Source organism: Ambystoma mexicanum, chromosome 3p, assembly GCF_040938575.1.
Source record: "Ambystoma mexicanum isolate Mex_15411 chromosome 3p, UKY_AmexF1_1, whole genome shotgun sequence".
NCBI classification, from domain to species: Eukaryota; Metazoa; Chordata; class Amphibia; order Caudata; family Ambystomatidae; genus Ambystoma; species Ambystoma mexicanum.
Genome location: NC_090925.1, coordinates 29,928,082 through 29,954,937, shown reverse-complemented (window position 1 = coordinate 29,954,937; position 26,856 = coordinate 29,928,082). Strand labels below are relative to the sequence as shown.

Sequence of the window (26,856 nt, the reverse complement as noted above, 5' to 3'; positions counted from 1 at the left end):
CTTGCAGGGTACCCACGGCTCTCCAGGTAGGTGCACGTTTTTACATTGCCTGGAAGAGCAAGGTATTTTTTTCAAAGACCTTACTTATTGCAGACATGTTTCACCAGCAGGAGGAGGCAGTGTTTAGTGATGGTTCTCAGAAAATCTGCCCACCCTCACGTTTGTCATGTTATCTGTTGCCCACATTTTTACTCTTGCATGTACTAAGCTAATCTACAATACCATGCAAGCTGCATCGGTTCTATGGGAAAATATCACGTAGAGAAAAGGGGGACTTCCCCCACTCCCCCAGGAATACCATGATGATGGCGGTAGCTGTGCCTTGATGAAGCTAGCGGCAAGGGCCCCTGCAGAGTGCCTGAGCAGGAGGCAGTGTTGCCGTTTGCATGGCAGATGGGGCAAGAAAGGGGAGTGTATTATCCGAGAGGTCCACAGGATGACCGAGGCGCAGAAATGTAGCAGAGCACCCAAACAACTACCCCACATGACCCGGAAGGGGCGGGGAAACTCGGGAGAGCTGATGATTCCCAGGGAAAACCGGTTCCGGGGAGGCTGAACTCGGGTGCCAGAAAGAATGCTCAGAACTCTACTTATATAGGAAAGGCAACATACTTAGCACGAGCAGGAACTGTGGAATGGTGGACCCTCCTAAAAGCTACTTGCAGGTTGGAGAAAGGAGATTTGGCTAGAGATTGGGAGGTTTGTAGTAGTATACTAGTCCGGGACATCTGGTCTTGTAGTAAAGCGATTGCCTATATTAAGGTAGTAAACCCTGGTCTTCCGTGCAGCTGGCAGCATCTTGGGACACCAGACAGGTGCAGATTCCATTAGCCTACCTGCCCTGGCTGTCAAGCTGTCTGGACACCCCCAAGTCTACTTGCTTTTACTACGTGCCTCTCTGCCACAACTGTGAAGTTTCCACGTTATGCTGTAGTCTGACACCCCACAGCACCCCTCCCACAAGGCGGTCATCCTTGAGCTCAAACATAGTCTAATCCAGGCTTGTCCAGAAAACATTGGTTAAAGGCATGAGGCAGTCGGGCGCCATGTTAAGATCCAGGCATCTGAAGTGTGGTCTCCTGGCTCATAACATCCTTTAAGTCAACAGGTTATCTGTGAATCATAGAATAGCATATACAAGAAAACTGTTCTAGGTTCAAGACCCTGCCTGTGGGAATGAAGAGTGACTCACTGCATGCCTGTCTATCCACTACGTTTTTGGGAGTCGTGCTTTAAGTATGTAGTACAGAGACCCCTCTGTACTTTTGTTGTAGAAAGAGCACGTGACAGTTAATGCATAAAGGAGGTTACAACGCATATTAAAAATAAGAAAGTGGAGTGGACTTCCCATTGAGAAGGTAATGCAAATTTATAGCCACAAAAGAAAGAAATTCTTAATCTGGAGAGGGTCTGACATATTGAGGGTTGACGTTTTTGACAAATTAATAGAAATGGAAAGTAGACCAAAAAAACAAGACCCCAGGTGCATAAAAGGAGAGGGTCACTTTTTTCTTATATACAAGCTTTAAGCAGGTGCACTGTGGTGAACTTATTTGCACTCGCAGTCTGCAGAGCATGTACCTGGAAGCCTGGGTTTAAGGAGTCTTAAGCATGACGTGGACAAAGTGGAGGCGTTTTAATGGCTGATATCATTTTTATTAAAAAGAAAATGAAAATCCTACCTCTTCCTAAATATAAGCAGGGATTCCCTGCCTAAAAAAATAAAAACTAAGGAAACGGTCTACACATCCGTCAAAACAATAGTCCACCGTCCTGTGTCCAAAACACTTATTTCCAACCCTTACATAATTAAACTAATCTACAAAGGGGAAACTGTGACTTCAAACTGCAGAGGAATGACCCCCTCCCTCCGAGTAATGACCAGTGTTCCTTCCACTGCACGAGCAAAAAGGGGAAAAGTAAAGTTCACAGTTTCAAAACAAAAAGGTTCTACAACAAGTAGCAGCAGAAAGGGCTTCTTCCCTTTTTTCACAATGTTCACAAAAAAAAAGAGGTAGTCAACACCAAGGTACTGCCTCCCTTCCCCTGGTTACCATCGGCACAAACGTTCAAAAAGTCAAGAGATTGTCTTGTCGCTCTTTGTGTTAAAGTTCAGTCAATACCAGGGTACTGCCTTCCTTCCCCTGGATACTATATGCACAAATGTTCACAAGGCCAAGCGGTAGTTCCTCTTCTACTGCCCTTTCCATGTTCTCCACAGGACTAGGTGGAAAGACTCCTTCTGCTTCCCCTGGTTTTTATATGATCAAGATGACGAGTCCCTCCTCTTGATGCCACCATGCATGTGACAGTTCAAACAAAAATAACGTGCAATTGAGTTGCCTGGTATACTTGCCTGGTATACTCTCCTGCCAGGACATTGTTTACTCTCTTTCATGCAGTTGGGTGCGGGTCCTAGGCTTGCAATCTAGCTGCCTGGTATACTCTCCTGCCAGGACATTGTTTACTCTCTTTCATGCAGTTGGGTGAGGGTCCTAGGCTTGCAATCTAGCTGCCTGGTATACTCTCCTGCCAGGACTTGAGTTGCTCTCCTTCATACACTTGGTGCGGGTCTCATACTCGCAATCTTCCTGCCTGATACATCCTGTCAGTACTTTACCAAGAGTCACAATCTCATATAATTTCACTATGTTGCTTTTGCAGCTTTCGGCACTTTGCATTTCGTAACAGTTTGCTTTCTCGTGGAAGTACTGCCATGAAGAAGATATCTCCTTTTCTGAGTGAGGGATTGGGTTTCCGATCCAGCTTCTCCATCCCTGGGTTCCCCAGGCAGCGCCTCGGTGACCTGTGACCCATCTCCAAATATTTTCCTTGAGGTAGGCCTCTGCCAGGGCTCTCCGAGCGGACCTCCCTTATCAAATTTCTTTAAAAAATATGAGTAGTGGCAATACTGCTCTTGGCCTGCAGAAGTCCCCTCCAGTAATGTTTAGAGTCACACATAACACCAGGGTTCCCTGTTAAACCAGAAGAGCAGGGACCACACTGTAGAAAACACAAAAACATCTGGACAAAAAAAGAAACTATGTACACTCCTAAATATTGCATCACGGCGCATTAGAGCGCCCCTTCCTCCCCCCACCCCCTTTCGATTTCTTATCCCACTTAAAGCGCTGATTGCAAGTGCAACCCCTGGCCCCGAAGTGATTTTGTAAAGCGGTTTGTCTGGCTGCCTAATCCTTGTGCGGTCTCTTTATAGCCACGGCCTAAACCAATCTTTTTGCGGGTGAAGACTACAATGTGAGTGTATTCTCAGTTTTGACCACAAGAGGTCAGCCGACACCTTCCCGTCAGTTTGCGAAGCTAATTCCACTAACCATTGAGCGGGCAATACACCTGCAGAGATGGCCCCTTCTCAAGCACTGCGTCGGGACATCACCCTGTATTTTACTCAGTCTCCGGAGAATATCCACCTCCATCCCCCAAAAGAGCGGGCCTGTCTGCTGGCGACATGTGTAAAGGCAAAGCCGCCTTATGGAAGGAAGTGTGGCTGGCGCTCTGTGCACTCTGCCAGTATGTCCGGCCTGTGTGGCCGTGGGAAAGACTGCGGAGGAATTCTCTGAATCTCTAGTCTCCACTAAGTGGCAACTCGCCTTCTTCCGGGACCTTGGGTGGGCTTCAGAAATCTGCACCCCCATGAGTAAGGACGGCATACACACCCTTAACATGAGGGCCACAATAGAAGCATGTTGGTAGCCAGCAGTGGATCAAGAGGGTGACTGTTACATGAGGCAATATGTGATTTGTTGGGAGAATGACCAAAGCAGACCATTCTGGAATCCCAAAAGCTATTCCACAAGTGCCACGGGAAAGAGTGGCATTGGACTTGACAGGTCCATTTTACAGCAGACAAGAGAGATGTCACTTTGATCAATAATCCGCCATAACAGTGCCATCTGTGTGTCAGGCTATGCAGGAAGGCAGTGCGTAGGTTGGTCTAAAGAATACTGGCATTCAGCTCACTTTTCCAGGCGACATGGGTGCGAAGCAGAACTCCATTGTCTTATACCATCCACTAAACAATGGACTGCTGGAAAGATTGAAGAGAACCCGAGGAAGGATACCAGGCTATTTCGTTGAATGGTATGGATGGAGAAAAGATGGCTGATGGGTGGGCTGAAATGTACAAGAGCACACCAAACACTGTGACGGATGCTTGCCGATTTGTGAACTCCTGGTGGTAGAGGGGGAGTCACCATAGTTTAATGGGGGGTGTGGCCTGTGTGAAAATGGTGCTAAGTGGAGTCACTCTGGGATTAGGCAACAATATGCAGGAAGGTGATCGAATTATGTAACAAGTGATCGGTCAGGAATCCAGATTTTCAGCATGACGAGATGGTAAAATAACAGATTTGCTTGATATGTCGAGGACCTCCTCCGACGTCACTGGATGTTATAAGTAGGACGCACGACACCCGTAGCCTCAGTTCCGTTTTGTCCGCGAACGTGTTCGCTTCGGAGATCTCGGCGCGCCTCGACTCTTTGGACTTCCTGTTCTTTCTCGGTTCTTCGAACCTGTTTCGTATTGTGAAGTCTTTCTTCGTGAAGATGTCTACCTGGTCTAACACACCGTGTCCGGGCTTTAAGAAGTGCGGGGACTGTGGGTCTAAGATGTCAGTTACGGACTCGCACGACGCCTGCCTCTGGTGCCTCGGGGAGGCCCAGGACACGGATGACTATGTCGACTGCCAGTCGCTCACGTCAAAAGCCTTGCGGGAGCGCAAGAAGAAGTGATCGGTAGGTAAGGTGTCTAAGCCACGGAAGTCGAGGTCTGCGGGTCTTTCGACGGACGATTCGAGAGGCGACTCTCCACGTCGTCGTCGGAAGTCCAGTGGGTCTCGGTCCCGGAGTCAGTCCTGCCACTCTTCTGCCTCTTCGAGGCACTCCCGGAAGCGTCGTCATCGGTCGCCTTCCCCGTCCTCTTCCGAGGACTCTGCCCGTCGGCAGGTCGCTTACCCCACCAAGCATGCAACGCCGGAGGAATGGGCTTCCTTCGGGAAGAAAATGTTGGCGATTCTCGAATCGCAGAACACTGGTCCGTCCACACCTCCGAGTGGGGTCGGTCGTGATCGGTCGAGAGACACCGCTCGCGTGCCTTTGGGCTCGGGTGGTCGTCATGATTCGCGGGAGAGGTCCCACTCGGACAAGGGGAATCATTCTCGGCATGCCCGTTCCAGGTCCCAGTCCTCGACACGCTTGAGACTGTGTGAACCTGTGGTGTCTTCAAGGAAGACGACGACGCCGGTGGCGCTGAGGTCGTCGACTGACTCTTTCGAGTCCCTGCCCTTCGAAGTCGTCGGTGCCCCGGCTTTCGAAGGACACGCTCGGGGCCCCGGCCTCGAGGACTGTGTCGGCGCCATCGATGCTGTTGGTGCCGTGTTCGGTGTCGACGCCGATTCACTCAACACCTTTCGAGGCTGTTTCGACGGGGGTTCCCCGGGGCTCAGTGGAACCGCCTAGAAAGGCTCTGGCAAAGGCCAAGCATGGCTTTGTTCCGCATTCTCTGCCTTATTCCGCCAGCTTGAGTTTATTTCAGAGGTGGATGAGGGCTCTGATGATGGCATTGTTCTGGATACGGTACTGGTCAAGATTTTCTCTTTCCATAGCCAAATTGAAGACCTGCGGCAATCCCTGCACGATGCCAGTGGGCTGGACACCTCTCCGGGGGTCGAGTTTTGTAGGCCTGAGCCTGGCACTCATGCCGACTCCTCGTATCGGCGCCTTATGTCCAGGGTCACCGAGTACTTGGGATGGTCTGCTTCCCCAGGGGATTTTCTTCAGGATGACCTTACGGATATCCTTGACCAAGGTCCACCAACTGACCCGGTACTGCCGTTCCATATGGCTCTACAGAGGAGGGTGGCGGCGGCAGCTTGGACTGCTCCAGAGAGTCTACCGGCAGTGGGCAAGTCTTTGCCGTGAAAATACTGCCTAGCCAGGAGCGACACCTGCTACTTGACCAAGCACCCCACTCCGGAGAGTTTGGTGGTGCAGGCGTCTTATCCTACCATCCCTCCTGATAGGGACGACAAGCGTTTTGATGGCTGGGCGAAGAAAGTGTTTTCTTCAGGGGGTATGGCGCTTCAGACGGCCAACTCCGTATGTGCCTTGTTACATTTCACGCACACTCTGTGGAACTGTTTCCTTAGCGGCTGAACATATTCTCGAAGGGGATGAGCGGGATGGTTTCCTTGCTATGGTTCAGGATGGCAAGGATGCCATGTGTGAGGCCGTTCAGTCGGGTTTGGACATGGCAGATTGCGTCAGCCGGTCCATGACGGCGAGCACCGTGATACGCGGGTTTGCGTGATTGCGGAAGTTCGGGTTTGCTCCTGATGTGCAGGCCCGGCTCCTCAACATGCCCTTTGACGGGGAACCTCTTTTTGGCAGCAAGGCTGACTAGAGCCTTGAGAGGTTGCAGACCTCCAAAGCTGCAGCGAAGTCGTTAGGCGCTGCAGTTCGACAACCTCTGCCTTTTCGTCCTAGGGGACAGCAATGGAGGGGAGGTTCCTTTCGTTATTACTCATCCTTTGGTAAAGCGAGAGGAGCTGCCAGTTAAAGGGGCCACCATAGGAGTGCCAGAGGTGGAAAACAAGGTACTCGAGGTGCCAAGGCCGCTCGGGCTGTTGCCTCTTTGCCCTCAGGCAACGCCGCTTCAGCTCAGTCATGAGGCCATGTCCCATGGTTCGCCGGTTGGGGGAAAGCTGGCGCAGCATCTTGCAGAGTGGCGCGCCATTGCTTCAGATGTGTGGGTTCTGGAGATCATAACCCATGGCTACTGTCTTCATTTCCGGCAGAGGCCTCAAGACAATCCACCGGGCAATCTCTCTTTGAAGAGTCCGGATCCACTCCTTGCGCAGGTTATTCAATCCCTGCTGGAGAAAGGCGCCATAGAACTGGTACCTGTAGCGGAGAGGAACAAGGGATGGTATTCCCCTTATTTTTTGATTTCCAAGAAAGACGGGGGATTGAGACCCATCATGGACTTGCGCGGTTTGAACAAACTCCTCAGGAAGGACAAGTTCAAGATGGTTACTCTCGTCCTCCAGGCCCTTCAACTTCAGGACTGGTTGGTGTCTCTCGACCTCAAGGACACTTATTTTCATGTGGCGATACATCCAAAGCACCAGAAGTACCTGAGGTTCGCAGTTGGCGACTCGCACTTTCAGTTTTGGGTCCTGCCGTTCGGATTGACCTCCGCCACGAGGGTCTTCACCAAGCTCATGGTAGTGGTGGCAGCGCACCTCAGGAAATGGGGGATTCACGTCTACCCCTGCCTGGATGATTGGTTGATCAGGGTGCGCTCTCCCGAGCAAGTCCTGGATCATCTGTCAGTCACCTGCCACTCACTCCACAAGCTGGGCTTCTCCCTCAACTTAAAGAAGTCCCATCTGACACCAACTCAGAGGCTCCAGTACATCGGAGCAGTTCTCGACACGTCCCTGGGGTAGTGTTTTCCTCCCCAGGTGAGGGCTCATCACATTCAGCAGATGGTGCACAAGTTTCAGCTTGCCCAGAGTCTCCCAGCGTTCGAGTTCTTGAGATTGCTCGTCCTCATGGCATCCTGCATTCTTCTGGTGCCAGAGGCCAGGTTGCGGATGAGAACTTTGCAATGGGCACTCAAGCTCCAGTGGTCTGTCCTCCGGCAGGTTGTGGGACCCTGTTCAGGTGCCGTCCTCGGTCGCCCAGGACCTTCTGTGGTGGGCAGTCGAAGACAATCTGATGAAGGGGGCTCCATTTTGGCTACCCTGGCCGGATGTGACGATCATGACGGACGCATCCCTCACGGGATGGGGAGCTCATGCCAACGAGTTGACAGTCATTGGTCGTTGGTCTCTGTCGGAGTCCAGACTCCATATCAATCTATTGGAGCTGAGGGCCGTCGGGCTTGCCCTGAAGGCTTTTCTGCCGACTGTGCAAGGAAAGAATGTCCTGATCCTGATGGACAACACAGTGGCCATGCACTACCTCAACCAAAAGGGGGGGCAGGGTCACTTCCGCTGTGCAGGGAGGCGATGCAGCTCTGGTTCTGGGCAATCCAGCAGGAAGTTTCGATCTCGGCAGTTCATCTGGCCGGAGACTAAAACGAGACGGCGGACGCTCTGAGCAGGCAGAGCCCGATCTCTCACGAGTGGGAGTTGGCTCAGGAGATTCTCCTGGAGATCTTCACCATTTGTGGGACCCCTGAAGTGGATCTCTTCGCCTCCAGTGTCAACGGGAAGTGCAAGAGGTTCTGCTTGTGGGAATTTCCTCCAAAAGGAGCCTTAGGAGACCCGTTCGTGGTGGAGTGGTCATTCCCACTGCTGTACGCGTTTCCTCCAGTCCCTGTCATCCCGCAAGTATTGTAGAGGTTACGGAGGTTCGGTTCCCGGATGATCCTCATTGCTCCGGCGTGGGCCCGGAGGACGTGGTACCCGGACCTTGTCGACTTGTCCATCTGCCCTCCACGTTGTCTTCCCTACCAAGACAATCTGCTCTCACAGGAGGGGGGGGTCAGGCTCTCCATCCCGAGGTCAGATCCCTCAACCTTGGTTTCTGAAAGGTTGAGGTGTATGGATTGGGACCTTCCTGAAGACGTGATGGAGGTGTTGCTCTCGGCCAGACGGCCAGCAACAAAGTCCCTGTACCGTTGCCGTATGTTTTCCGACTGGTGCAGGATTAAGAATGTAGATCCTTTTGCATGTGACATTCCCATGGTTCTGTCTTTTTTACTTTCTTTGGCCCACAGGGGCCTGCAAGTGGGTACCGTTAAAGGGTACCTGGCGGCGCTGTCCATATTTAAGCGCTCGTCTGAAGAGTGTTCCTGTTTTAAAATTCCTTTAATTTCTCAGTTTCTGAAAGGGCTCAGTAATGTGTTCCCTCTGTCACATTTCCTGGTGCCCGGTTGGGATTTGAACCTTGTTCTACAGTTTTTGATGGGTGCTCAGTTTGAGCCTTTGCATTCATGCCCTTTGAGACTGTTAACTCTTAAAACTGTATTTTTGGTTGCTGTCACTTCCGCTCGCAAAGTGAGTGGGTTACAGGCACTTTCAGTTAAGCCACCCTTCACTGTGTTTCTTAAGGACAGGGTTGTCCTTAGAGTTTGTCCTTCCTTTCTTCCGAAGGTGGTGTCGGAATTTCATTTAAGCCAGAAGGTTGTTCTTCCAGCGTTTTATCCTCCTCCACATCCTGGTAAGGAAGAGGAGAGGCTCCATAGGTTTGATCCTAGGCGAGCGTATATATTTCACGCATGTCCCGGGTCAGAGTGGACGATCAACTCTTCATTGGTTACGCTGGAAAGCATTTGGGACAAGCTGTGACGAAACAGACTGTCTCGCTGGATTATTTTGACTATCTCCGAGTGTTACTGCTTGGCGGGTAAGGACCCCCCGGTCAGTTTACGGGCCCATTCTACCAGGGGTATGGCTGCCTCTACTGCCATAAATAGGGGGGTTCCTATTCGTAACTTCTGTGATGCAGCCACATGGCCATCGGTACATACTTTTGTACGTCACTACTCCCTCGATTCCATCCGTGGGCAGGATTTGGCCTTTGGCAAGGCGGTCCTTTAATCCGCAATTTGATTGGGCATTCTAAATTTCTGTTTTCTCAATTCTTTCCCACCTCCTTGCATTGGTACTGTTTTGGGAGTCTGTCATAGATATGGAATACGTCGGAGGACCCAATCCCCTCGAAGAACAAGTTACTCTCTTACCTGGTAACGTTCTTTCGATGGGATGGTCCGATGACGTATTCCATATCGCTCCCTCCCCACCTTCCCCGCTACAGAATTTCTTATGCGATTGCAGCTTATGTTTCCGCAAGGCTTTGTGTGTCACACTGGCAGAAGACTGGTGCCATACGTTCTGTGGGAAAAAACTACAACTGAGGCTACGGGCGTCGTGCGTCCTACTTATAACATCCAGTGACGTCGGCCATCAGAGGAGGTCCTCGAGGGCGGCGTATTGACATCATCGACGCAGGACGCAGACGCCGAAGATTTTCCGAAGCAGCACAGTTGTGGTGATTACTGTCATAGATATGGAATACGTCGTCGGACCATCCCATCGAAAGAACGTTACTAGGTAAGAGAGTAACTTGTTCTTTTGAGGAATGCAATTTGCATCCTGGATTATAAATTATGCGATGTCGAGAGAATCCTGTGCTCCTCTGTTGATGGATTCTGGAGAAAGAAAGAAGACTGATTGGCTGTGACAGCAATGTGGTTAAAAGTTATGAATTCCAAAGTGCCAGAACTCTCCAGTTTCCCCCAGCCATGCGTGAGAAGGCCATCCAGTCCTGTATTTTTCCCTTTTGGGTTTTCTTTCCCATTTAAAAATTTAGAAAAACTACAAGTCAGAGAATTCTAAGCAAAACCAGGACTGGATTATCTTCTCACGCATGGCCATGGGAAGCTTGAGAGCCCTGAAGAGCGGTTGTGTCAGCTCGGGCCATTGGGAATGTTATTTCGGTGTGGATCTGAGACCACTCTCCGAAGGGGAGGCAAGTCTGGGTTGCCAGAGGAAGGAGGGGTGGATGTAGCGAGTTGGAAATATCGATGGGTGATTGAGACCAGGTGTGCACGTTTGAGAATTCTTATTGGATATTAGACATTCATTTAGCACTTGGATCATCTCTGAAACATAGCACTGCTCTTTGTATGTAGATTAAACCCAGGATGTAGACATTGTTGCTTGTACAGCTAGCCCCTCTTCTCCCACACACCGCATCTTCACAACTTAGCGGAGGCACAGGCTCATTCCTCACACCCTGCATTCACCTATAACACAAACACTACTGCACAACACCTCTGCCATTAGAATGAAGCCAAAAATTCGAACTGTATCTTCTCGCATAATTCTCTATTTCCTTAAACATAAATCACCCCTGTTTACTTCATAGTTTAGCTCCGCTGCGCCCATCCACACGTCATTCAGACATGGGTGACTAGCAGTTTTCTGAATTCTGTAGATTGCAGGTTTATAATGTTCTCGCTGCTTATCAACCTGCTCGACATCTTCATGATGCAGAGGTGGTGCTTTTCCACCATGCATTAAGTGGGACGGATGGTGATCTTTTATTACTTTTTTTAGATTATTTGACAGCATTTGACTTCGTTGATCGACAAATCTTCTGGACTAAGCTGGCAAGATGGGGCATAGATAAACATCTGCTGTACTTTAGAAAGGCCCTATATAGGGAGACATCTCTTCCCCCACGCCTACCAATAGAGGATTGAAGTAGGCGTGTGTCCTTGCGCCCCTATTTTTTAACCCCTATGTGGCAGACATGGGGGAGCATCAAAGTTCCAGTCAGACTTTTCCAACTCGTATTGGTGGGATAGTGGTGCCGTGGATTACCTATGCAGACGAGCGTTTCATTGGACCACCTCCCGCTTGGTCTGCAGAGAGTAATTGACATCTTGGCGCAGTTGCGGAGGTAAATCAATTGAAGGTCAACTACGCAAAGACTAAGGTTATGCACATTCATGGTAAAGGACATCGCACTACTAGGTTTAGGTGGGATATCAGTGGTATTAAATTAGAGTGGGTTCAAACCTATGTGTACCTTTGTTTACCATTGCATAGCGTCTCAACATCTGCTCAATATTACAAAGTGCCACTTGACATGATGAAGTACCTCAATAACTCACAATGAAATGTTCTTTCTTGCACGGTGTGAACGACACAGGCCACATTCTACCATTGAGTACCTTGTTAGGGAGAATTCTCATAAATGTGCTAATTCCCTTCACCTTGGAGACCCCCAGCAACTTTGCTGGATTTTGAGGACTTGATTTCTTTACCTGGAGAGAGTGTGAGCCTTTTTTCCCACTCTTTCATGTATTTTGATGTGTGTTTTACTCTTGTGTTCTTTGATCATGGAGTTTTAGACAACTCCATAGGCATCATCTTCTCATGTGTGTTACACAACACCCTCAGTGCAGTGACACAGGGATGTCTTTTAGACTTCCCAAAGGTTTAAATACCTTTTCTGGGATAAACTACTGTTTCCCAGAGAATGTAAGGTTAAATTGTCTTTACTAGTCTTTTTACATTCCTAGACCCAGCACACACTATCGTCCTATAGAGTGCTGGAGGGGTTACCCAGTATACCCTGCCTGTGTCTAGAAACTCATGTAGCAGTCAAATGATACCCTTTTCTATCGAAATGGCTGGTGGCAGTGGTTCGATAACAAACTACCATGATTTTTCCCAACCGCCAGCACTGGTAGCTAAAAATCACGGGAGCCATGTTTTTCAAGATGGCACCATAAGCGCCTTTGTTTAAACGGGTCCTGGTTTTCTTTTTTCACCGTTTCTTTTTGGAAAGGTCCTTCTAGTGTTTCTCCCTGCGTGCCAAACCAGGTTTGGTCCCTTTGTTTGTATGCCTTTGGCGGGCTTCAGGACTGATGACCGCCTCAGGCGTCTGAGTGTCTGGGGTGGGCAGGAAGTGAGGGAGGTGCCCAAAACTCCCTGTGCTTAGTCTCCTAGGAGACCCAAATGCACTCTGACGTGATTGGCTGGCTGACTGTCCAGCAAGGAGAGCCACCCTGCTGGGTGAGTGGCAGCTAGGGCTGAGTTGACCACTGGAACAAAGGAACCGAAGACGAGCTGGAAGAGGACCAGTGTACCATTGGTTTGCCTGGTGAAGCCCTGCTGCAGGTCTGCATTGCCAAGTTCATCCCAACAGGGAAGCCCCTTCAAGGACGACTTCTTCCTTTTGAGTTGGTGGGACCAATCAAGTCGTAAGCCATCTGGATACCATTCTCAAGGCTGGTTAGGATTAACCAGGGAGAGGGACACCAACTTGTGTGCTTGAATTACAGCTACTGAAACTGAAGTGACTCAATTTTGTCAGCGTTTTCTGACGATCCCGTGCAGTGCAGGAGTCCCCTGACGTCCTCCCTCTTGTCCAGACGACTGAGGCTCAGGAACAGTGAGATCTGCAGGAACTGCCAGGAACCAACTTCTTCAGCTGCATCTTTTCCTCATATTAAGGTACTGTGCCAACCCGATTGAGAGAACTTGCGGTGAAAGTTTGTGGAACTTTCCCAACTTGCAGGCCTAATCAGCTTGTGACCCAACATGATTCTTTTTTGTACAAACTACTTCTGAGAACCTTTGCAAAGACCTTACCGTTTAGTACAAGAACTGCTTTTTTCTATCCAAGACCCTATCCTATTGACTTTGTCCTAGGCCTGTTGAACTGAATCGAGTCCTCTAGTGAACTGAATCCATTTGCACGGCCTAAGAAAGTAGTTGTGATCTATTCTATTAACTTGTGCCTTTGCCTTCCCATTTAAAGTGACTGAAATGCCCTTTGGCTCTATTTCAGGGGAGCTTAAATTACTCAGAAACGTATTGGTTTTATGTTGAAGTAGATTTGTGTATAATATTAAGTTGCCTCCTTCTAGTGAATGTTTTCTAAATGATTGTGTAATACATTTATACGTGTTTTACTAAGAAACCTTGAGTGTAAGTGTCTACTTGAACCACTGTGATTGTAATACCTCTGTGTAACTTCATTTACTGTTCACATTCACTCTTGAGATAAGCCTTGCTGCTCAGCTCGCTACCAAGAAAACTGTGTAGTACAGACTTATACCAAAGATTTGTTTTGCCTACACCTGTAGTCTTAATTGTATGTGGTGGTCTCAGAGGGTACTGCATGCAATCCTGCCTAACACCTTCTTCTCAAAGTGCTGCACATAACCAGCAACTTGCTCTACTGCTCACTGCTTATCGTGCTCCTTGGTTATCATACATCATCTTAGAAAGGAGTAGAAGTCATTTTAAATGATGGCTCTTGCGATTCATATCCCAGCGCACCCCAACCCCATCCCCCCAACTTCCAGATCAAATGGTGGCACAGGGAATCTCAAAAATGGGGCGTGGAGTCACAATTCTCTCAAATCTGTTTTGCTCCTAACTAATTTTGAGTCCGTTTCCTGGGATCCGGTATCTTGGGTTCATCCCCCGTATGTTCTATTTCTCATCCTCCCACTCCTTTAATTTAGTTCTCTGTTACCGACCTCCCGGAATTGTGAGGTTAGTCCTAGAAAATTCCTATTTGTGCAATACTCCAACTTAATTATTCTTCGGTATTTCAACATCTGGTGTGACCCCCCCCCCCCAGATAATCCTGATGCCACTAAACTCCATGAAATTCTCATGTCACATGACCTTTCTCTACTATCGCCATAACCACGGCCACTGTATTGACCTAATAATATACAAGGGCTACGGACTATTCCTATCAGGAGACTACACTTATCGCATAGTCGGACCACTATGCTAGGATGCTTATCACTCAAAATGATCCAACTGGATCCCAAAAAGCCAAACCCGTAGACAGGATTTCATTGCACAGCTGAAAAGACCTTAATAAAAGGTACTGATTTATCACCCAGGCTTTTCCCATAGAGCCCTAACTCCAGAAGTGAAAACCTGTCCCACTCCAACATGACCATACTACAGAGAGTATGTGAAGCCTCTGCCCCCTATAACAGCTAAAGCAATTAAGGTCAGTAAATGGTACTCTAAACCCCTTACGGTTTTAAAGAAAGAGACCGCAGGAAAGAAAGAAATCTGGTGTAATTCCAAAAATCCAACTCATTGCCAGGTCGTCAGTATCGCGTTTAGTACCTACAAAATCCATTATCCCAGCTAAATCTAGTTTCTTACAGCATCCGATACCACAAGGAATAAGGCCAAAGAGCGTTTCAAAGTTATACAAAATCTTGCCCAGCCCCATGTATGTCCTCGCGTTTGACTCCCTCTCTCAAACGAACGACATCAACGATTCCTTCATGAATAAAGTCAACGCCATCTGATCAAATATTGAGTTACAACTTCCATTTCTCACGCTGCATTATCTAACTCCGATTCATATACTCTTCCTACACCCTTTTATTTCACCCAGGTCATATCCTAGGAAATGTCTGTTTTGCTTTCATATTTGAAACCTACAAAACTACAATTATGATCCCATTGCAGTCTCTTTGGCGAAGGGTTACGCTTCTGAACTAAGTGAATTCATTGCTAACTTTATAAATTCTTTTTTGCAAGGCACGGTTTCTACAAAGCTTAAAAGATCCTTCCTGGCTACATTACTAAAGAAATCTTCTTTATATCACAGCCTACTAGTGAATTACCGCCCAATTGCAAGCCTGAGATGGCCTTCAAAGTCGCCACCTCTGAACCTCCAAAATGTCTTGGAAGAATATCACCACCTAGATGTGTTTCCGTCAAGCTTTTGGCCTCGCCTTGGAACAGAGACAACCCTTCTCGCCGTCTAAGATGGCGTCCTGAGATCAGCAGATGGGGGTGATCTTAGTTTGTTGGTCATGCTCAGCGGCATTCGACAGACGATTTTGAACTACTCCTATCCAGATCATCTGAAGATGTCCTAGTGTTGGAAGATTCTCTAAAAAGGTTTAAATCCGTGACCCAAACGGGTGAAAATGGAAGCCTATTATTCCTGTTCCCTTCCTGATCCTTGTTGGGTTCCACAAGACTCCTCCGTCACCTTTTTGCTTTTCAACATTTATGATCGACCACTACTGAGCATCCTCTCTAACCTCAGCCTCTCATCATTCATCGATATGTCAAGATCAATACACCTTCAGATGTCATTAATATGATTTTAGAACAATGCAATAAAATATTGCAAGACCATCTGGGGTGCTTTTTTGGAATTTCTGCAGTGACTCAAAACATACCATCTAAGCGTACCACTTTTCTTTTACCTGGTTGTCTTCACCTTTTTTTTTCTTTTTCATTTTTCTCTGCCCTTTCCTTGGTGTAGGAGTCCTTGCAGATTAATAAAAAATGTGTAAAATGATGACAGTTCTGATGTCCTATCTTAGAAGCACCGAGGCTCATGTTGCACGTGCCCCTGCTTAGCTTGTCAAATGTACTAGTGTGTATCACTGTGAATAATGGGACTCTGAAAATAAAAATAAATAAATATTGCAGAGGCACTTTTAATTGCTCAGGATGTGAGCCCAAGTCTTCTGGTCTTTGAGCACCAGAGGATGCTTTCGATCAACTTCAAAGAAAGACGGTTCATCCAAAATCTATTCTGCTGCTATGTTCGGGGAATCTTACCAGAACTGTTGCTACCGAGTGTGACCCACCAGTCATGCACGTAACTTTATCTGCAGTTCTGCAGCTTGACTGGATTTGATAGATGCCACTTGTTCTACAATTTGCAGCCACCAATGTGGCATGATGGAAAGGACAGCCACTACATTGGAGACAATTTGAATGCAAGTTGAAATTATCTGAAGCGGGTATTGGTCTTTGCTCCTGCCGGACTGTTTCACAACATGATTCAGAGGAAAGTAACCTCATTGATGGCAGTGAGAGGGGAAGGGCATTGCCCAGCAGCAATGACTAGCCTGGGGATAGGCCTGAGCGAAGCAAGGGCCTTCACCAACGGCTCAAGGACATTACCAGCCCGCAAGGAACACACCAATGTTTCCCTTAAGCTTGGAAGATTGCTGCCACTGCAAATAGTAGAGCTTGCCGGTGGGTACCTTTTACTAATTCTATGGTGGCCAACCCTACATATTGAGAGGAAATTAAGCTGGTGAGGAGGGTGCTGACTAAAGATCAGGAGAAGGCAGCCAGGTAAGTGGAGCTTTGATGGGCGACAGCAGTTCCTGCAAGGCACAGGGTCAAAGATAGGAGAGGCGCTGGTGGCCAGGATGGACCACAGGCTTTCATTGTTGGATTCAATCCATGTCCACTCACACGTGATTGGCTTGTGCCGCAATCGTGTGCGCTAATTGAGAAATATGGCTCATATTGGGCCAGATGAACGGAGGGGAGAGTGACGTGCTGGCCCAAGAACTTGCAGTATGGAAGCCTCACTGTTTCACAAGCAAACTTCTACTTAATTTGTATATATGTATTTGTTTATTAATAGTGCGCACCCTGCCCAGAGGCATCTGGGTGCCTGTTTAGAAGGCGGTCACAAGTTACAGTAATAGGTACATGTAATGGGTAATGATTGTGGCGTCACACAATTGGCTGCTTTGGGAATTGGAGCAACTTTGGACTAACCGGGATCTGTCTTTAATTTGGGACTGGAATCAACCGTACATTTTGTCCTGAAGAAGTACCAGTTGCCTGAAACACATGCAGACTACTGAGTGGCTATAAACTAGTGGTCCAAACCAAATAAAACATTATTTGTGATATCTGAATTGTTTTTTTTTTTTTCATTTTATTTTCACAAAATATCCATATATTGCTGAGGGGTAAACTGTGTGACGGGTGTCCACCTTTTTTTTTACAATCCATTGCAGTGGAACTTCACATGTATATGACTTGCAAATACTTCTATTTCCAGTGTTCCTAAGGAAGAGCTTAATGCAATTCTGCTGAATGTACCTAATTGCTAAATTCTTTCTTTCAGCCTTTTACATAATTTTTCAGACCCAGGACGCAGATGAGCTGGGGCACTTCATGAGCTACCCCATGGCACTTTACAGCACTTTTGTACTTTTCCTCACTGTGATTGACGGACCTGAAAACTACAGCGTGGACCTTCCCTTCATGTTCTGCGTCTTGTACTCTGCCTTCGCTGTCATTGCAGCCCTTCTCATGCTGAACCTGCTCATCGCCATGATGGGGGACACACACTGGCGTGTAGCGCATGAGCGAGATGAGCTCTGGCGGGCACAGGTAATGGCTGAAAAGTTGTTACTCTAGACTGCTACCTTATATGGAATGTAACAAATCTGCTGATTGGCCGTCTTGTCAGCATTCGAGTAAGCTAGAGATATTCACAAACCCAAAAGTTGTCTCTTCTTGCAATGGCCTTCACACAAACATATTACTTACATTGATGCATTAACTTGAAATTAGAAACTTCGGCAGGTGCTCCAAACCCTGGCTGAATCTCATGATCCAAGCCTAGGATTGTAGCAACCTGAGTGCTCGATGCACCCACTGGCCATCTTCCCTCCCACCCGGTGCAGCTTTGCTTGTCTTTCCCTTGACAACTTGACCTGGTCCCCCCGCTTACTTGAACTCCTACAGCCCGCTCCTTTGTGGCTCTCCTCACTGCAGGTCTGTCCATGGCCACCATGGAAATGGAAGAGGGACTCAGCATAGAGGCGCGCTCTCCATTTCTATGGGGGCCATGTTGGGTGAGGATATGTTTTTGAGAAACAAGGAATTGCGCGCTTGCTGCGACCCATTGTTTCTCACAAATACATTGCTCTTAGCGCCACACAGGTTGGCGTTGTGGTGCTAACAGCAATAAGCACCCGTTCTGGGGACTGAACCGGGTAATAAGTGACAGGTCCTGGTGTTCAGATCTCTGATTAATCTGGGCATTTAACTTATCTGACCTTACCACCTGGTTCAGCCCACGAAACGTGTGCTTATTTCTTAAGTCAAAGTTTGGGTGCAAACAGTAGTGCAATGTTTTGTTCAACTTTCAAGCCGAAGAAGGGGCGAACATGGAGTATATGGGCTGTGACTGTCCTGACCTGCCACCACCTGCTCTATGATGTTGGGATGAGGGGAGACATAGAGGTTTTCTCTGGCCACCCTTGCAACATCCAGAACTGCGTTGGGGGCATGCCACATTTATATCCGTCCCTTTTAAAAAAGACTGTACCAAGTCTAACAGGATGTGGTGGTAAGGACGATGGGCCGTGTAGTCGAGATACAAGTTGCCTGAAGATACTGAGAACTGTATTTCAGAAAGAGCTTGAATACCATTTACCTGCACAGTGACTGGGAAATTAAGGGGCTTCCCCTGTAGCCGTGCCTTGTATGGGCTTGGTCTGGGGCATACACAAGGCACACATTATCAAATCGAAGCATCTGATGGAGGTAATTGCTAGGCCGCTATCATGCACTAGCACCCAGAATCATACACACAAGCAGCCACTCCTAGTGAGCATGGCCCTAGGGGTGGGAACACTGGCATATACAATTGGGCCCAGGGAGAACATAGGCGTGGGTGTGTGTAGGCAACTGGTGAAAGAATGTAAAGACAGAGAGGTTGAAGGGTAGAGAAGCAGAGGGCATGAATGGAGAGAGAGAAGTCGTGGAGAGTGGAAGCACTAAGCAGGAGGTGGGGACAGAAGGTGGTGGAAAGGGCAAGCATTCCGGAACCTGGTGTTGGAGAGGACCTGCTGGTACAGAGAAGCAGAGAAGATGGGAGTGGAGCAGGGATTGATGATCCTAACATTCAGGGAGGAACTGGAGAAGTCTGGGGAAAAACCGAGAAATATTCCATGCCGGCAGGGTGTGTTGAAAATGAATTATGTGGAGGGGCATGTGAGGACAAGCAGGATTTTTCTATTCCCAAGGAGGGAAGATGCCAGATGAGGAGACCTATAGAGAGCCCCTGGAGCAGATATAGGGCCCATAGGATCATGTGCTTAGGCTAGAGGAATGTCCGGCCCCAGTGATCTACTGCCAGCACCTCAGACCAGCCTATCACCAGTCTGCGGTTGACCACCCACTCCACCACTGAAAGCGAACTTCCGATGGTGGTCCTGGCAAGGAGTCTAGAGGCATGGGACAACCTTCACCAACGTTTTCATGGGTCTGCTATGTTGAGGGCGACTTAACCAGGAACTTTACCCAGGGCCCCTCAAACAGTAAGATGTTACCTGTAATTTTGCGAACTGCTTGCTTTTACTGGTGACTGAGACACAGCGGGGGAGGCAGAGACTTTGGAAAATGTTTGTTTGTCCTGAAAAACAAGACTTGTCAATTACATTCTGACAGCAGTTACATAACAATTACTTTGTGTGAGAAGTCAGGGATGAGACGGGGGCACAGCAAACTCTTGGCTTTTGGTTATAAGCTTTTATTGAAACAAATGGGGGTTGGAAAATGAAATGACTCCCTATCCCTATTCTAAGAGGTATTTCCCGAACTCAACCAAAACGAATTGGTCTGTCCTTCGTCAAGATGTCCAAAGCAATATATGTCCTGTGTCCGTAATCCTGTTCTGGACCTCGCACTCTAAGGTGCAAAGGGTATTGTCTCTGATTTGCAGAAGTGCACAAATGTTCCACTTCAACGCAAAAGTTCAAATCCAACAGAAAGGTTTCAAATAGACAATGTTCACAGTTCCAGGGAATGGCTTCCTCCTCCCGATTCCTTGTACTATTAAGTCAAGTTCAAATAAATAGTCTGGTTCCTCAGCAGCCAAGAGGATCACTCCCTCCTCTTGGTGTGTTCCCAGTGCGCAGGGAAACAGACCTCTTTCCCCAGGGTTTCTCGTTACCTTTTATGGGATTCTCCTTTTGACTTTAACTCTATTTAGGTGTGGGAACCAGACTCGCAGGTGACCAGATATCTTCCCTTTAAGGCTCTTCTTGCAATTTTATATCGTTCCCAATTTCAAGGGCATAGGTCTTCCTTGAGATTCTCTTTTCCAGATTAACAGTTTACAAACTTTAGCTTCACCTGGTATACTCGCCTGCTAGGACTTTATGCTTTGACTTTTCCCTTTTAACCATGTGTAGGGAAGTGAAGAGCTGGTCCCCGGTATGAGGTCAATAACCAATATGGTTTATTGGGAAAAAAGCTTCTTTTCAGCAACATAGAAAGCAAGAATGCAAGAATTGCATTAGTCTCTATCTCTACAGGAGTTCTTAGCACAGCAGGCATGGAGCAGGGGTTGCGCAACGCCTTCTTTCTTTCTCAGCCTGCTTCCAATCTAATAGGCACAACCGTATTCTGTGTCGCAGTATTGTTCCTGCAAAGCAAAGGATCCAAAAGCCACAATGTAAGTCTTTGGTCAGTTTTTATGCTAGTTTCCTTCCCCAACATCCAATCCGCATGCCCCTCCTTGCCAGTGTCAATCACCTCCGTACTTGCTGAGGTCCCGCTCCCGTCCTCTTCTATCTTGGTCTTGGGCCGGCATGTTGCTTTTAGCCATTCCCACGTTATAGACGTTGCTGCTGGTTTCCCCAAAGACATGCCGCCACGCTTGTTCACAGGAGTCCTCTCTGACGGTAAGTAATATAGCTCTGTCTGCCTTCTGTAAGTACTGCAGTTTTTCTTAGTTTGGCGTCCGGCAAAGCACTGCTGCATTGCTATGGAGCTGCAGCCTTTTCTGCCAGTGAATGCCACGAGGCACCACCACCCTGCTGAGTCAGTCTCTGCTGTCCCGGGGCTTGTCACTTGGTGGCCCCTGCAAGGCGCCTTTGTTGAATTTGAGGCATTGCTGTCCCGCCAGCGGTTGATCTGACCCTATTGGCACAGCCGCCTGCTTGCCGCTGCCCTCTGCCTTGCAATCCTTCACTACCTCCCACATGAAATTACATTAGCCCATCTCTGGCTTATCCACTCTTGTTTCACACAGTTCTTTTCAATGGTCACATCCTTTTTCATCAAAGGGTTTTTTGCCCCTTCTTCGTGAGCATTTATCTGTTATGTGGTTTTCACCCTTTAGATATGGGCTCAATAACACTTTCGTAGTTTGGTTCTTCAATATGTTAACTTCCTAATTAGCCTCCCTTTGTATCTCTTGCTCAATTGTTGTGAGGCGGCACACTCTGTCAGGCAACCCGGTAACCCATCTGGTTTCTCTGGGCTTACCGGTTGCTCTCTTCATTCCCTTGCTTCAGATCCCTTTACTTAGCGTTATTCCCACAGACCGGCATGCAACGTGCAGGCAACTCAGTAACCCACCTATCTTCCCTGGGCTTGCCAGTTGCTTCTTGTGTTCCTTCGCTTTGCGATTCTTCAGCTTGCTGGCTCGGCGTGCATCCTGTTAACCGCTGTTTTCATGCCGAGTTGCTTTCTTCGTTGCGCAGTTCCCGCTGCCTTCCGTTTTTGAGCGTGAACCGTCTGCACCTGGGTTTCTCTGTCCCACACCTGGGCTCACTCCCACACCGCCTCTCATGGCGTGGTTCCCCTTAGCATAGTTCTTGGCATTTTCACAGGTCACAGTGCAACCCAGCATCTGCAGCTCTCTCCTTCCCTGCATCGGACGTAGCAGATGCCGCTTTAAACTTCCCGGCATGATTAGATATTCTCCAACCGATAGACCGTTGCATTGGTTTACCAGTCTTCGTCATCTTTATTGTTCCATTGCTCTTTCTCATCTCGGTAGTTACGAGACTGTTTATTGGATTATGTTGAGGAAGGTGATACTAACCCTCATTGGGAGTGATCGTTACTGAAGGGGATGACGGGCATGTAATTTTGAACAATGATGTCATGTAATTTCCTTGAGGGTTAGCTCCCCTCCCCCGCCCTCTCCACCAGGTGGTCCTCCCTCATATGGCCACCCCCAGGTTCAGGTAGGAGATTGGGAGACTTGAAGGGACAATTGAGGGGACTGGTTGGGAGAGGGTGCAGATATCCTAGCCAGGTGAAGGTATCCCGTTTTTACCTTCCTCAAACCATCCTAGCCCTTATAACACAGAATAAACGTGGTTCTCAAATTTTTAATTGGTCTAGTCTTGTGGGTCCATGAATGTGTGCTTCCATGGCCCTGACCTGCACAGCCTTTACAAATCTGGCTGCAATGGTTAAAAGCGGGGGGAGAGGTCAGGGACGTCTCCCAGACTCCAAAAATGAACCCTTCTTGTTTGCAACTGATCACCACCTACAAAGGCATGGAAGAGGAAGTTCAATTTTAATAAACATAATTGAAATAGTTGATTAATACAGTCCTATGTATACATTCAAAAGTAGGGAGATGTTACTAGGGTACAAAACTGCTCAAAATAAATATACATTTATAATGAACAACATGAGACCCAGAATTGCAAGCATGCAGGATAGGATGCAGTGCAATTAAAAATGCTCTCAACTATCTAAATAGAACTGCACCACTTCTCAAGAGCATGAGTTTCATTGTGGCGGGAACAAAATCCTTCTGCATTTAGACTTTTGCAACAGTACGTCTAGTGTCCGCATCTCTGTGCTGTGCTTATGCACCTCCACTCTTTGCCTGAACAAATGGCCGACCTGCCACTGATTACTGGCACACATTAGATCGGTTGCTAAATGAAAATGGTGAGATAGTCCTCAACTGGTTCAAATCCTACCTTGATAATCGCCACCAGTTTGTAAAAATAGATTCCTCCAGATCGCCAACTCCATCCATCACAAGTGGTGACCTGCAAGGATCCATCCTGTACCCTGTGATCTTCAATCTTTACATGGAACCACTTGGAACCCTACTCGCTCCACGCAACATGCACATTCATCAATATGCAGATGGCACGCAGATCTACCTCGAGTTATCCTCCATCGCAGACATCCACAGGCTCAAGGCCTGTCTCACATGGATACAGTCCTGGATGTCCAGTGCTTACCTGAAGCTTAACCCCTCGAAGACTGAATTCTTACTGCTGACAAACAACCTGACATCCAGACCTGGCTCTCTGCTATGCACCATCAGGGCTTCACAAACCAGCTGACAGACACCTCTACTTCAAACAGCAAGTAGTAAGGCAGACACAAATGGCATCGTACCAATGTTAATGTTCTCTCCTGTGGATTACCCAGCCCTTTATCCCTGAAATTAAACTTCAGATCCACCGGCCAGGTAGTGATCCTCTCCCTCATCAAACAACAAGAATAACAGGGGATACCAGGGATATCTCAATACTGTGACCTAACCTGGATAGAACACAAGAATACTTAACAAAGAAGGTCAGAGTACTCTCTGTGTTTATATAGTGAGCATCAATGCAACCTATCCGTCTCTAAGCGCCCATTAAATCATGGCAAGAAGATACAGTATACAGCAACGTGTCTTATTACAAACATTATGTTGGATAGAAACAAATGGAATTCAATCCAGTCGACACACCAACACTATTAAATATAATTTATTAACATTTCTTGAAAAAATTATTATCATAAAAAACACACATCGTCAAAAATGTTGATATTATTCAAAGTGTAAACCAGTCCCCTCAATTCATCCATGGGCTGGTACAATATAACATTCCCATCTTAAAACCACAAGACAACACACATCAACCATACCACATTCACTCTCAAACCATTCATAAATTCATACACATTTTACAAATAATTTTCATTATAAAAAATGATTGTACTAAAAAACAAGTTTAGCAATATAAGTCCAATATTAAATATGGATCATACACACTCACTAATGAGTCGGACTTAAATACTACAATCTGGTCCGACTCTAACTAGTTATACTTGAAACTGTTTATAATTAACAGTATATTCCCCAACCCGACATGTTTCTTTCTGTATAGGTCTAAGTAAACAGAAATTCTTCAGGGGTATTATGGTCCCGTATGGTCAGGTGGATAGTAGATGGAGAACAGTGGAACGGATAGACTGCACCGGAACTACTCACCTAAATACAAACACAGAATAAACAACATCAATCTGGCGCAATTGCTCAATTTATCAAATTGATCATTATCATCTCCGTGACATTTAGTTAACGGGATGTAGAAAAGGGGTGGTAAATACCCTCAATGTGCCTAAACCACTACAAATATCTAGAGGACCGAAAATCGGACCCTAGAAGAACACACCATATTAGTTGGTGTGCCCTTGATGACACCACCACCACCAACACCACGTGGCAAGTTTGGATAACCAGCACCGTTTAGATAAAACCTCTTCAGTGAGGACGTACAAGATCTTTCACTAGACACGAACACGTGCAATAATTTCGTTATCTGCAGACCAACAGCTTACAGCAAGTTTTATGTAGTTGTCTCTATCCGTGCCGCCGATGAAAAACACATAGGCCCAGTACTAGAGTGCCCAAAGTCGCTGCTTTGGATCAAAACTCCGCATCTAGGAAGGTGAGATACAGAACCAAATCTCTGGACAGATTGGACCCCATTTCGCTTTAATCAAACACCACCTACAAACAACATGGGGTAAGCAAAACATGGAGCTCAGTAACTCTTAGTGTTTCACACACTGTTGGAGTGAAGAATGTAATACTAACACCTAAATAGGTGATATTTTAACCTAGGCGATCAGTGTCTATACGGGGTAAAACTGCATCCTCACAAAAACTGTGCACCCTTAAATCAAGCCCACTTAAAGTGGCTTACCTCAATACGAAGGGTATGGAGCTCTCCGTTGTATGTATCAAATACATGCATTCTAGTGGTGATCACCCCGGCAGCCAATGGCCGTAATCTGGTCAATCGAGACCCGCGACTCTTGTATGTAACTATCAAGTATCAAAGTAAGAGAAAAGAGACAAGCCATAGGCACCCATCAGTAAAACTAATCATAGTCACTGGTTGTGCTAATCTCTTAAATGACACATCTCTGGCAAAACAAGCGAACAATCAAATCAAATAAGCGTAGGTAGAATGAATCACTCTCACGAGGTTTCCTAACATCGGCTATGCCGGCAGATCCATTCGGAACAACACTACTTACCTACTTACCTGAATTACTCTCAAGTGTGCTATGAAGGAAGCTTGGATCTTCCTATGAGCCCTCACGTCCAGCGTGTGGGCGAAGCGTATCCGCAATATATACGCGAGTTCGTCCGGTCACGTGAAAATCACGTGATACGGACGTCTAGTGCGTCCATGGACACACGCCCATCAGCCGTCAATCTACTGGAACGGCTCATCGCACCGACACGGCATCACAGCCGCATCATCACTCTCACTAGACTAGGCTCCACAGAGCCCGCTAACCCAGCTGGATAAATATACAAGTAAGCACACTGCACTTCGCCACCGTGCAACAATACAAGCAACTTCATAGCACCATTAATCACATTACTCCGAACGTAATGAGTCTGAATACCCAGGACTTGAAGCCACATATGGAACTTCATGTATAAAATAGAAAAAAGACACCAACTCATGTATCTTAAACCTTCACACCATAACATGTCTAGATGAATGTAGTCCACATTTGAAGGTCTATATATATCCCAGGCCACAAGACAACCAAATGACTATATCGTCAAAACTCGTCTATCTCAATGAGGCACCCAAGACTAAAAATTCCAGTCTATTGCCTCATTTAAACCAACACAATGACTCTTGCTCAAGAAAATGAGTTTGGTTTCCTCCCTTGATAAGGTCTGTTTGTCCACTGCGATATTGTTAGTTACCACAATTTTTTTCAGTACTGTCCATCTTAACTCATCACACCCATGGTTCCGCATTAGAAAATGTCCTACCAAGGGGGCTGTCAAATTCCTTAATCTGATACAACTCCTATGTTCACTTATGCGGACTTTAATTTTTCTCTCCGTTTTGCCAATGTAAATTTTGTCACAAGGACACCAGATAGCATAAATTACATGGCACGAGTTACAATTGGAAAACTCCATTTGAACCCAAGGTCTAGCCAGACCGATGTCAACCTGAGTAGTGCGTTTCGTAAGAGGACAACACACACACGAGCCGCAGGGGGCGTGTCCTCGCAATTTAGGTAGCCCCCACTGCTGGGTGATAGTGATTTGTTTATCCACTTTAATACTTATATCATTCTTACTCACCAACTCTTTAACATTGCGTCCCCTTTTGAAAGCACAACGCGGACTTGCCACTGGTATTTTAGCTTGTGCTAAAAGGTGCCAATGTTTTTTAATAATCTTAACCACATGGTTAGACAGATGATTGAAAGTACTAACAAAGACCAGAGGGTCATCACCAGAAGGACAATTTTTTGGTCTGTATTCAAGTAGGGCATCACGATGGTTATTTGATGCTCTCTTGAATGATCTTCTAACAATCTTGTCGGGATAACCTCGTTGGATCAGATTCTGGCTCAAAGTCATAGATTCGGACTCATAAGTATCCCTCATACTACTGTTACGTTTAAGTCGTAAGAATTGTCCGAACGGTAAGTTATCCCGCAAGGACTTTGGATGAAAGCT

The 26,856-nt window shown here is 47.1% G+C and overlaps 1 protein-coding gene across 2 annotated transcripts in view; it reads left to right on the top strand.

Annotated features, from left to right (window-relative positions):
* The window catches only part of LOC138580095 (transient receptor potential cation channel subfamily V member 6-like), a 164,284-nt gene that overhangs the window by 118,373 nt on the left and 19,055 nt on the right, over positions 1-26,856 (top strand). For both annotated transcript variants that reach the window (XM_069650373.1, XM_069650374.1), the window contains one exon: positions 17,425-17,693. In XM_069650373.1, coding sequence (XP_069506474.1) covers positions 17,425-17,693 — 269 coding nt within the window. The remainder of the gene's footprint in view (positions 1-17,424; positions 17,694-26,856) is intronic.